The 13,330-nt window shown below is 42.1% G+C and overlaps 1 protein-coding gene across 1 annotated transcript; it reads right to left on the minus strand.

Moving 5' to 3' along the window:
* Nucleotides 1–259: 259 nt before the first annotated feature.
* CALHM4 (calcium homeostasis modulator family member 4) lies at nt 260–13,001 on the minus strand. The gene is made up of 2 exons (XM_073673187.1): nt 12,291–13,001; nt 260–847 (listed from the first exon to the last, which is right to left on the minus strand). The coding sequence occupies exons 1-2, from the start codon at nt 12,849–12,851 to the stop codon at nt 416–418; spliced, it is 993 nt and encodes a 330-aa protein (XP_073529288.1). The 5' UTR covers nt 12,852–13,001; the 3' UTR covers nt 260–415.
* Nucleotides 13,002–13,330: the final 329 nt, after the last annotated feature.

Consider the following 13,330-nt stretch of genomic DNA (forward strand, 5'->3'; position numbering starts at 1 on the left):
GTCCAATACAGGCAGAAAGCTCTGTTGCTGTCAGTGAGCATTTCAGCTAACACTATTAGGACATTGAGATTAATATTCCTAGAGGACTGTAGCTCAAAGGTGGAACCATGCTGTTACTTCTAAAGAAAACAGAAAAAGCTAATCATATCTCTTTCTCCTTCATAATTCAGTTCAGTTCACTGAAGGTGAAGATAAATTACAATTCTAATTTATAATCATAAGACTTGGTTAGTAAGATGGAAATATCATACAAATGACACATGATTAAAACATTTTTATTGCTTGAAGCCAATCATTTCCGCTCAGTCTCTTTACGTGGTAAATGATTTACATAGATCCATGCCCCCATTCATGCAAACGTCAAGGAACCTATACCATTTGACTCACTGAGCCATTCACCGACAAATATAGTAAACTATAGAATTTTAGGAAGTTCCGCTGGGGAAGTCGTATCCACCGGGACTTGTCCTACATCAATAGGAATAACTTTCCCATCGGATGGTTCCTCATCTGCCCATGCATGAAGAAGACTGTAATGACAATAGTCCTGATTGACTACCTTTAACAAGTCAAGGCCAGAGATTGTTCTCCAATCCATATGTGAAGGGATGCGAATTTCAGAAATGTTTTTACTACCAGGTGAGAACCCAAAAAACTTCTTGATGTTCTGCATGGCATACACTTTTGAGTGCTTATCTGCTGCCTGCTCAAACAGAGTCTGCTCATTGTTGACGTAGCTGGTCCAGTACCTCAAATGCAGGTAAGTAAGAGGAGAACAACACCTAGCCACACACAGGACCATGAAGAACAAGATTGCCACAAATGCTATCAAGAGCCATCCAGTAACCTGTAAGAAATCATAAGAAGGAACGATTAAAGATATAATTCTTCATTAAACAGCCTGGAAATATCTGAGTTGCAATGGTATGCAAATTACGTGAAATAAGATAACATTACCTCTTAAAATATTAATTTACATGACTGTTACAAAAATTCTACTTGCATGCAGTCATCATGGTATGATTTAAAGGAAAATGAAATTCTTTAAAATTAATTTCCATCAATACAAGACGGTCAGGGGCCCGGCTACCTGCACCCTATTGATCAGCTGTTTGAAGGTGGCCATGATGGCTCCTGCAAGCTCCAAATCTCCTTTGTATAGATTGGTATGTACTGCACACGCAATCCTTTCAGTATGCTGATATTGCAGTTTTGTCCCATTCAAGTGATTGCCCCAGCTCCTTCAAACGATTGATTGGTGATGGTTCCAAGAGTCAATCTTCCACCAACCTAATATTGTTGGCCTATGCCAGTGGCGTACCACTAGCAGTAACAGACCATGTGAGTCAGAAGGTGTGGGTGGCATCATACTCTATGGAGGCCATGAAAGGGCTATCATAATGGTTGAGTAAACTAAGGGATTTTAGTAGGGGCTACATTATTGTGAAAGAGTCACAATACACATTCCGCCCCCTGTCTTTAAAGGCAATCTGTCAGCAGGGTTTTACTATACAATCTGAGAGCACCATAATGTAAGAGCAGAGAGCCTGATTACAGGGATGTGTCACTGGGCTGTGTTTTGCTATTTCAATACACTCAGGGCCCAATTAATCAAGACCAGCTTTGTTAACTACAGTCTTGATAAGAGGGTGTGCTGGAGTCAGATACTTCTGATGTATGAAGAAGTGAATATGACGAGTGGCGAACGCCTCTGTATGCTATGCCAGAAATCATACTCTAGTGCGATTTCTGATGTAGGGAACACCACAGGTCACCATGAATTAGAAGAGCTCTGGCGTCCTGCCATGTCCCTGTTCTGGCCCATCTCCACCTATCTTGTCGTAGCTGTCAGAAACTGGCTTGAAGACACCAAAAGACGCAAACTCTGAGTTGCGGCTAAATTTTGCAACTTTTTAAACCTTTTATACCAGAATTCTGAAAGCTTTGATGAGTGGAACCCTCAGCGTTTAATCAACGGATTATCACTACTGGACAACTGGCCTTGCGCCTCCTAGTCCAACCACTCCACCAGCAATGATTAGCAGCTCTCTGTCACTATACAATGTACACAGAAAGCTGTGGTGTGGGTGGGGTTATACATCTCAACATCTGATCTCTGGTAGATCTACAGCAGAGAAAACTGTGATTGTATAATAACTGCTGTATCCAGTAAACTTAGGGGCAGAAACCCTGATTCCAGTGATGTCAAATTACATCTCAAAAACCTGATGACAAATTCCCTTTAAAAGTTGGGAGGTATGCTCTTCTTTATGACTGCGCCTATCTGCTGTGAACCCGGCAAATATTGATTTTTTTTGGTGGGGGCAGTGGGGAAAGAGCCCCAATTGGGACTTTTGCTATGGAACCCAATGATTTCTGTTTAAGCCCCTGGCCTATGTTAAGCCATACATTTTAAAGAATTGGATAACCCCTTTCATTGAATACCACTTTCCTTGTTGCCTTTTTTTAATTTAAGACCGCATTAGGCAGCTCCACACTAACAGGTTTCTAAATATCTCAAATTGAAAAAAGAAGTCCCTAAATTGCCTCTTAAAGAAACTACTTTCTATCAAAAGTTGGGTCTGAACTTTTGGGTTGTGGGATCCCAAAATGCAGAGTGGGATCCAATTACCATCCATTGCAGTCCTTCCTGTCAAAACATGAGATCTTGCATGTTATTGAGACATCTCGCACTTTGGCATCATTAACATCTTCCCTCCATAGCCAACTTTCATTTTTAAGCTTTAATTTTTTTTCATTCCCTTCTTCCAGGAGCCATTACTTTTTTAGTTTTCTGTTGACATACCCATATGAGAGCTTGTTTTTTGATGGACGAGTTGTAGTTTTAAATGATGACATTTGTTTTATCATTCAATGTACTGGAAAACAGAAAAAAAAGTCCAATTTTGTGCTGAAAATTTGAACAAAAATGCACTTCTGCCATGGTTTGGGGGTTTTATTTTTATAGCGTACATTCTGTGGTAAAAATTACCCTGAATTATGATTCTCCATGTCAATATGATTACGGCGATATCAAACTTGTATAGAATTTTTTGCATTCGGGGCTCATTCAGAACTTCATGAAACTCAGTCTGAGAATGGTCCGCGTATATGAGGCTGCTGAGTTTGGGTCATCAGACCCGCGGCCAGTCCAAGGTTTGCGGTCCGTGCTCAGACCGAGTTTCACGGATGTCTGAATGAGCCCTTACTTAGCAAAAAAAAATTCAGAAATGTATAAATCAAAGTGTTTTCGTTTGTGTCACTATTTTCCGAGACTTGTAAAATTTTTATTTTTCTGTCGATTGAGCTAGGTGAGGGCTTGTTGTTTGTGTGATGAGCTCTCGGTTTTATTCATACTAATTTATGGTACATACTACATTTTGATCTATTTTCATTGCATTTTGTTTAAGGTGGAAAAACTGCGATTCCGGTGTTTCGCTTTTTTTCTCTCATTACAGCGTTTATCCATTTGGCTTAATTCATTTTATATTTTGATAGATCGAACGTTTATTAACACGATAATACCAAATATGTTTTTTTTTACATTTTTATGGGGAAAAAAGAAGTGATTCGAACTTTATATTTTTTAAAACTTTTTTTTGTTTATTACTTTATTTTTTAATTCCCACAGGGGACGTGAATCTGTGCTTGCCTGATCGCCTAAACTATATACTGTAACACCGCAGTATATAGTGAAAATCGAGCTCATTTGAAGCTTAGAATTTAGCAGAGCTTCAGAGGAGTACCAAGATGGCAGGATTCAGCAGACCCCCGACTGCCGTAGTAACCCATTGGTGCCCTGCAATCTTGTCATGGGACTCAAACTGAAGCCAGCAAGTCTGAGCACCTTCAATTTAAACGCCGCTGTCAGAGACTGACAGCAGCGTTTAAATGGTTAACCGCCACAGACAGAACTTAGCTCTGTCCCAGGCTGTTAAAGACAAATGCCAGCTATTTAGTATAGCCATTATTTGTCACATGTGGAGAGAGCTCATCTCCTTTGCCCTCTCTATATGCAATCACGTACATGTACGTGATATTGTAATAAGTGATAAATGGTACCTGACAGCAGAATTTACCCCTAGGAGAATGTAGAAGAAGTAGTCCTTCTCTGTGTCCCTGCACTTCCCTGCACGTGCTCGGATGTCAGTCATACCATTATGGGTGCATCCCAGAGCACTGTAATAATGATTGACAGCTGTTCAGGACTAGTTCACTCCCCACAGGCAGGGAGGATCAACATTTGTTTAAACACACGTAGCGTTTAGGTGTAACACAGGAATAATTAAAAACGGTATTAATAGGTTGATAACGGGTAAATCCCTTTAAGGCCACGTTCACACATACAGTATTTGGTCAATATTTTACATCAGTATTTGTAAGCCAAAACCAGGAGTGGAACAGTCAGAGGAAAAGTATAATAGAAACATGTGCACCACTTCTGTATTTATCACTTCTAGATTGGAGGCCAACAAGAGTCCAAAGTGATCGTCTGACCCATTATACTGAATGGTTTCATTGGGGGTGTCAGCTGAATGCCATTTTTTGTTAGTTTTAGATAGATTTCCTGGCATAGTGCTCAGTGTAGAGCAGATGCTAAATGTGAACCTATTCCAAGAAAGGCACTGCTCTAAATCATATATATGGTTACATATTCTAAAGATTTCAAGATGTAATATATTATCCTTTACTTCTTTCTCTGATTTGTGACCTAATTTGAAGGCAATGCTTACACGCCTTACCTTTTAATGTATTATTCATACCATCTTAACAAGTCTGAGGGCCACAAGATCATAGCATGAAACCATGAAAGTAATCACACCTGAACACTTTACTTTGAACTAAGACATCTTATTCCTTTCAGAAATTGATTAAGTATCCATGTCAATACTTTCCCATTAAGAGGTTCACATAAAAGCGGTTATCCAACTTTGAAAAAAAATTAACACCCAAATAAACTATATTTACCTCTACCCTCCCCTGGCAACCCAGCACAGCAACTGTGGTGGTCCTTCTGGTCTGACCAGTGCAGGGGTGGACAGAAACAGAAGAGGGTCCATGTGCAAGAACAATATATGGGCCCTTTGCAGTCCAATAGCTCATCATAATGCGCAACTCAACCTGCTTTGGAGATGGTCTTGGGCCTCCATATCTCTTGGGCCCCTTTGTGGCTGGACAGGTTTCACCAATGGTATGTCCACCCCATCACTGCTCAGGAATGAGAGCCATGATGCTACGAGTATGGCATGTAACCACTAAGGCCACACATTGACTGCAACAGTCACATGCCAAGGGTTACACATTTCCTCCTTCACCCCTCCAGAGACAAGGGGGCCTTGCTGGTCATCTGACGATAGTCCCTCTGTACCTTCCTGCCCTCATGCACGATTTTCTGTGCTCTACTGTCTGGATTTGGCCACGATCTGGCTGTCCTGCGGAGAAGCTCCATATTTGCCTCCCTGGTCGAGCCTCACAAACCCCCTATGAGAGTTACACAAAGTTCTGGACAATTCATACAACGTAAGTGTTAATTTTCTATTAACAAGTTTACGGCAGTTTCCTACTGCCATTTAGTGGCTCTCTAACATAACTACACCACCATCTTATGATACAGACTACTTTCTGCATTACAGCTTACCTCAGCATAAGATCTTCACCACTGACCACACGTCCGGAAGACTTGCAGAACAATACCATCGGGCATTTTTTTCACATGCCATTTCGGACGTTGCTAGCTTCTCTATGCCGAACATGGCGCCAATGCTCAACCCATCAGCCAGTTCACGGGGAACCACCAAACGACCCCCTGGATAGCCCCGCAAGACCTTGAATGATATATACATGGAGGTCACCCCCGCCTCCTCATCTCTGGACGCCTCTGTATATCCTTTTGACATGGAGGGCCTAGAATTATTGCAGTCTTTGCAGACAAGTCAGTAGCACCCCACAACCTTACACATAGATACGTCTCCATCTCCGATGCACTCGGATCTTCAGGTGTTGTGAGAACTAATACAGGCCTTACCAACATAACAAGACATTGATTCCTTAGTCCAGAGAATTGAAGCCTCACACCAACAGGCCATTCATTCTATGCGAGAGGACAATCTAGATTCCCTATCAGTATGTCTTTGGAGTCTGGGAGGAAACCGGAGAACCCAGAGGTAAACCCACGCAAACACGGGGAGAACATACAAACTCCTTGCAGATGTCGCCCTTGGTGGGATTTGAACCCAGGATCCCAGCGCTGCAAAGCAACATTTCTAACCACTAAGCCACTGTGCTGCCATGTATAGATAATATCTTCTTCTTGCATCATGCACTTGTTAGTGTCTCAGTTAAAGGGGTTGTTCGGTCAAAAGTGATGTCTGCAATCACTCTGTGTGACTGCAGACTTATGAATCCCCCCAGCGCAGGCACTGTGCGCTGCGGGGATTCACCGGTATGAGACCCGGGACAAGAGGCTATGTATATGTTATACATGCCCCCAGCCAGTTAGCGCCGCCTCTTTCCATTCACTTGTATGGAGCGAGGCCACGCCCCGTCTAGTGACGTGGACGGCCAGTGGACACATCCGACTAGAAGGCACGGCCTTGCTCAATACAAGTGTATGGAGAGCGGGAGTATGTATAACATATACATACCCTCCATTACTGGTTCTCATACCGGCGAATCCCCGCAACGCACAGTGCCTGCGCTGGGGGGATTCATAAGTCTGCAGTCTTATCACTTTTGACCGAACAAACCCTTTGGGCATTGTCACTGGGGTTTGAACTCGTCTCTTCTTGATGACCCAATTGTGAGGACTGATTTACAAGAATCTCTTGACACATATTTTGCAGTAAACTCTGTTGAGGGAACAGATCCCTGTATTGTATGGGAGGCACACAAGTGTGATTAGGGGAGTCCTTATTAAGCATGGGACCCATAAAAAATGTGAGCGCACTCAGGAGATCACCTGTCTGCTGGGGGAGATTGGGGACCTAGAAGGATCACATAAACACTCTCCGTTTGATGACATAAAAAAGTATTGATAGCTAAATGTGAATCCCTGCATTCATTACTCTTGTATAAAGCAAAAGCTGATTTCTCTAAATGCCGTCGTCATTACTATGAACATGGCAGAGCCCTAAGAACACAGATAGCTATTATTTATATCCCCTCTATCATGGATCAGTCACAAAGATGCAAAGACCTTCTACCTGACATTGCTGATATGCTTAAAACCTTCTGATCCTCTCGGCTAAAAAGCTGTAAAACCAGTTAAAGATAGAGGAAAAGCTAATTTTAGGCTTTGAGCAGAATTCATGAAATGCGTGGAAAAATCAATGAATTTGGCACCAAAAGACGTAAGCGAAAATCACAAGTCAAAAAAGAAAAAAAAACCTGCTAATTATGAATCAGCCCATTGTGAAAAATTGCATTACGTATGTTCACAAGCATACACAGAAAAACACCCTTATTATAATTGAGAGGGCAGGAAAAGGAAAAAGGTATTATCAGTTTGAAGGAATTTGAGGAAGGCATATTTATGCTAAAAATGTCATGGGGGAAAACTATGATATACCTATTTAATCACCTCCTATAGTGCTAATCACATCCTTGCTGAAAGCCCTACCTTCCACAGCTGTCCATAACTAAGTGATTATAACTTGTTGTGCCCCTCCAGGCACACATAGGGTCAACATTAAACTGTTGTTACTGGGCATATAGACTAACCACCCGGCATCTGAAGATTAATGTACCATGTATGTGCAAACACTTGCTGAGAGCCTGGGTTGGGTTCATAATTACCTGGTTTTCCTGGTTTTTGAACGCATTAAACACAGTGACTCATCAATAAGGTACATCACCTCAGGTCCTATAATGGCAGATTGTCACATACACAGTATTGTTTAGAAATCAATAGATATAAATGTATAGCAGGTGAGGATTTCACCAAAGTGATGTAAATATGTGAATATGGATATCTGTTCTCATTTATGGTATATTCTGGGAAAACCTCTTTAACGTATAGGCTTAGGGATCTATAAATGGACCTGTAGAAAAAAGAACACTGAGGCAGAATTACTATTGTGCTCCTTAACTTTGGTAGAAATCTGAAAAATGTTAGCGCTTTCTATTGCATTTAGATTTAGGCTAGTCATGATGTGTTTTTTGGGGGATCTGTGGGCAGCAGAAAGGAACCAACTTGCGCCAAAATCTTGACACAGTAAATTATTCTAAAAGTAAGCTGACCAAGAAGTGATGTTATATCAGACAAAAGTTTCTGAAGATGTCTGCTTTGAGACTATCCAGTAGGGATGAGCGAATCTTTTGCAATTTGAATTCGCCAACTTCGCCCAATTTTCCCCAAAATTTTGATTTGTGGCAAATTTCAATACTGGAAAGCTTGTAGTTGCCCATAAAATACATGGAAGAGAGAGGAGAGAGAGGACACTGCTGACCATAATAACTTTTGTTTTACAGATGAGAAAGAGAGGAACCCACTGACTATAAGAGCTTACAATTAACATGCGAGAGAGAGGACTCTGCTGCCCATAAGAGCTTACACTTTACAGGAGAGACAGACAGAGGACCACACTGATCATAAGAGCTTACTATCTACAGGAGAGAGAGGACTCTGCTGACCAAAAGAGCTTACACATTAGAGAAGATAGAGGACTCGCATAGCCTATAAGAGCTTAAACTCTACAAGAAAGAGGACCCCACTGACTATAAAAGCTTACAATTAACATACGAGAGAGAGAGGACTCTGCTGCCTATAAGAGCTTACACTTTACAGGAAAGACAGACAGAGGACCACACTGATCATAAGAGCTTACTATCTACAGGAGAGAGAGGACTCTGCTGACCAAAAGAGCTTACACTTTAGAGAAGATAGAGGACTCTCATAGCCTATAAGAGCTTAAACTCTACAAGAAAGAGGACCCCACTGACTATAAGAGCTTACAATTAACATACCAGAGAGAGAGGACTCTGCTGCCCATAAGAGCTTACACTTTACAGGAGAGACAGACAGAGGACCACACTGATCATAAGAGCTTACTATCTACAGGAGAGAGAGGACTCTGCTGACCAAAAGAGCTTACACTGTAGAGAAGATAGAGGACTCGCATAGCCTATAAGAGCTTAAACTCTACAAGAAAGAGGACCCCACTGACTATAAGAGTTTATACATTACAGGCAAGAGAGACAGGACCTCACTGATTATAAAAGCTTACATTATACAGGACAGAAAGGACCCCGCTGGCCATAAAAAACTTACACTTCGCAGAAGAGAGAGGAACCCACTGCTCATAAGAGCTTACACTTTACAGAAGAGAGAGGGCCCATACTGGTGATAAAAGCTTATACTTTACAGTAGAGAGCGAGAGGAACCCACTGATTATAAAAGCTTACATTCTATAGGAGTGGACCCTGCTGACCATAAGAGCTTACACTTTACAGGGGACACAGACAGAGGACCACACTGATCATAAGAGCTTACTATCTACAGGAGAGAGAGGACTCTGCTGACCAAAAGAGCTTACACTGTAGAGAAGATAGAGGACTCGCATAGCCTATAAGAGCTTAAACTCTACAAGAAAGAGGACCCCACTGACTATAAGAGTTTATACATTACAGGCAAGAGAGACAGGACCTCACTGATTATAAAAGCTTACATTATGCAGGACAGAAAGGACCCCGCTGGCCATAAAAAACTTACACTTCGCAGAAGAGAGAGGAACCCACTGCTCATAAGAACTTACACTTTACAGAAGAGAGAGGGCCCATACAGGTGATAAAAGCTTATACTTTACAGTAGAGAGCGAGAGGACCCACTGATTATAAAAGCTTACATTCTATAGGAGAGGACCCTGCTGACTATAAGAGCTTACACTTTACAGGGGACACAGACAGAGGACCACACTGATCATAAGAGCTTACTATCTACAGGAGAGAGAGGACTCTGCTGACCAAAAGAGCTTACACTGTAGAGAAGATAGAGGACTCGCATAGCCTATAAGAGCTTAAACTCTACAAGAAAGAGGACCCCACTGACTATAAGAGTTTATACATTACAGGCAAGAGAGACAGGACCTCACTGATTATAAAAGCTTACATTATACAGGACAGAAAGGACCCCGCTGGCCATAAAAAACTTACACTTCGCAGAAGAGAGAGGAACCCACTGCTCATAAGAGCTTACACTTTACAGAAGAGAGAGGGCCCATACTGGTGATAAAAGCTTATACTTTACAGTAGAGAGCGAGAGGAACCCACTGATTATAAAAGCTTACATTCTATAGGAGTGGACCCTGCTGACCATAAGAGCTTACACTTTACAGGGGACACAGACAGAGGACCACACTGATCATAAGAGCTTACTATCTACAGGAGAGAGAGGACTCTGCTGACCAAAAGAGCTTACACTGTAGAGAAGATAGAGGACTCGCATAGCCTATAAGAGCTTAAACTCTACAAGAAAGAGGACCCCACTGACTATAAGAGTTTATACATTACAGGCAAGAGAGACAGGACCTCACTGATTATAAAAGCTTACATTATGCAGGACAGAAAGGACCCCGCTGGCCATAAAAAACTTACACTTCGCAGAAGAGAGAGGAACCCACTGCTCATAAGAACTTACACTTTACAGAAGAGAGAGGGCCCATACAGGTGATAAAAGCTTATACTTTACAGTAGAGAGCGAGAGGACCCACTGATTATAAAAGCTTACATTCTATAGGAGAGGACCCTGCTGACTATAAGAGCTTACACTTTACAGGGGACACAGACAGAGGACCACACTGATCATAAGAGCTTACTATCTACAGGAGAGAGAGGACTCTGCTGACCAAAAGAGCTTACACTGTAGAGAAGATAGAGGACTCGCATAGCCTATAAGAGCTTAAACTCTACAAGAAAGAGGACCCCACTGACTATAAGAGTTTATACATTACAGGCAAGAGAGAGAGGACCTCACTGATTATAAAAGATTACATTATACAGGACAGAGAGGACCCTGCTGGCCATAAAAAACTTACACTTCGCAGAAGAGAGAGGAACCCACTGCTCATAAGAGCTTACACTTTACTGAAGAGAGAGGACCCTGCTGGTGATAAAAGCTTATAATTTACAGTAGAGAGCGAGAGGAACCCACTGATTATAAAAGCTTACATTCTATAGGAGAGGACCCTGCTGACCATGAGAGCTTACATTCTACAGGAGAGAGAGAGAGGAACCCACTGATTATAATAACTTACATTCTATAGGAGAGGACCCTGCTGACCATAAGAGCTTACATTCTACAGGAGAGAGAGAGGAACGCACTGATTATAAAAGCTTACATTCTATAGGAGAGGACCCTGCTGACCATACGAGCTTACCAGAGAGAGAGCGGAATTCACTGATCATAAGAACTTACATTCTACAGGAGAGAGAGTGGACCCCACTGGCTATAAAAGCTTACACTCTTCAGGACTACAGGAGAGAGAAGACTCCACTGCTCATAAGACCTTACACTTTATAGGTGAGAAAAAGAGAGACAATCCCGCTGACCATAAGAGCTTACACTGTGCAGGAGATATAGACTTACCCAGTGACTCTGGAGATGGAAAACGACTCTTTCATACAAACTGTGCACCACTGGGAACCACTGATCTGTGATGGCCCAGGTACTGACCACCACTGTACTAGGTATGATAATTCACTAGTGACAGCTGCAGGGCATTATAGGGAAGCCTCGCAGCAAGGCAGAAGTAATGTTTGCCTGCTCTCTGATTTTATCATTCATTGCTGATATTTATGTATATTTTCACTAGCTAATTACCATAATAGCATAGTGTAAATCAGCCTATGAATTGTCAAACTTTGCTCAGTTTTACATGTAGTTGCACATAAACCATCTTCCTATTTATGAAAATGTCCCAACTTGTAACTTCTGCAATGTTATGTAATCCGGAGATCGGTTATTCCCTGCTTGTTTGACATATTACCATTCACACATTAAGGCCGGGTACATCAAATCTGCATGTAGAACATCCACAGCAAATCTGTAGCAGAATAGGCATGCAGATTTTGTTATAAATTTATTGCATATTTCACCTCTTGTATTTTGAAATGAGTGAAATGTGTGATGAAAATCCACAACAGAAAAATTCTGTGGATGAAATTAATCTACTCCGATATCTGCTGCAGATTTTACCTAGGCAAATCCACAGGTGAAATCTGTAGCTGTTCTGTCTGGTATGGACATACCATGATAGAAATGCAAACTGGCACCAAAGCCTGACATCCACTTATACCTGTGATTGATACTTCAGCTCCAGTAACACTTCTTCTCTGACCCTGGTCAAATTGCTTGGAACCAGCTGGGCACAGGGGAATTGCGCCAGGGTGAACTTCCTGACGTCAGCGCTCAGATTCCTAAAGATATCATAGTGATCCACACTGGCAAATTCGCTGACAGCACACGCATAGTAAGACCCATTTAACAGAGTGACTGCCAGCCAAGTGACTGGTGCTACCAGAGCTCTGCCAATGATATTGCCCAGCACAAAGCAGATGAGTTTATACTTCATGAGGAGGCTCTGTCTGCTCCTCTCCTGGATGCTGAAGTCATAGGTTGAGCCTGTGAATAATCTCCATGTATTGTCATTGAATATGAAGCCCACAATCAGCAGGATCAATGCTGGTACTCCCAGGAATGCCAGTCCATACCTCAGATTTTCTGTGGGGCTACATGGGCAGCTAAAAGCGAAGAACGAGAAGAGCTGCTGCCCTCCCACTGTCAGTAAGGCCACTATAGCATTGAAGATGATGGATTCCTTGCTCTTGAGGAAGGCTATAAGAGAAGCTAAAGACATGTTTGCAGCGTCCTGTGAACTTCTCTATCCTGTGTCCCAGTGTTATGTGATCTGTCTGCCTTCTCTGGGTGTGCCCTACACATGTCCTGCCCTGCAAACCAATTCCTGTACCTATTGTGTGTGGGAGCTGTGTATACTTCTACTGATATCACCACTCCTACCTCATCTCCTAAATACACCCTGCTCTTTACTGTCTACACCCATACAAGTCCTACTCCTCCATCCAGTGAAGATGGCCATGAAACTCCTCCTATCCTCTAAAATCTTCAAGGAGAGAAATGTGAACTGAGTTGAGATAGTGCCATATATCAAAACCTTCAGATAAAAGTGAGCCAAAGTAGCTATGGCCTATCCCAATCTGCAACCTGTGGCTCTCCAGCTGTTATTAAACGCCTAGCATGTCCTGACATCCGCAATATATGCTTCTGATGTGTGTATTATTGAAGCCCTCCCATTAAGTTTTTTATTCTTTAAATGTG

This window comes from Phyllobates terribilis, unplaced genomic scaffold (assembly GCF_046119375.1).
Source record: "Phyllobates terribilis strain yellow unplaced genomic scaffold, ASM4611937v1 Scaffold_3__8_contigs__length_932513732, whole genome shotgun sequence".
NCBI lineage: Eukaryota > Metazoa > Chordata > Amphibia > Anura > Dendrobatidae > Phyllobates > Phyllobates terribilis.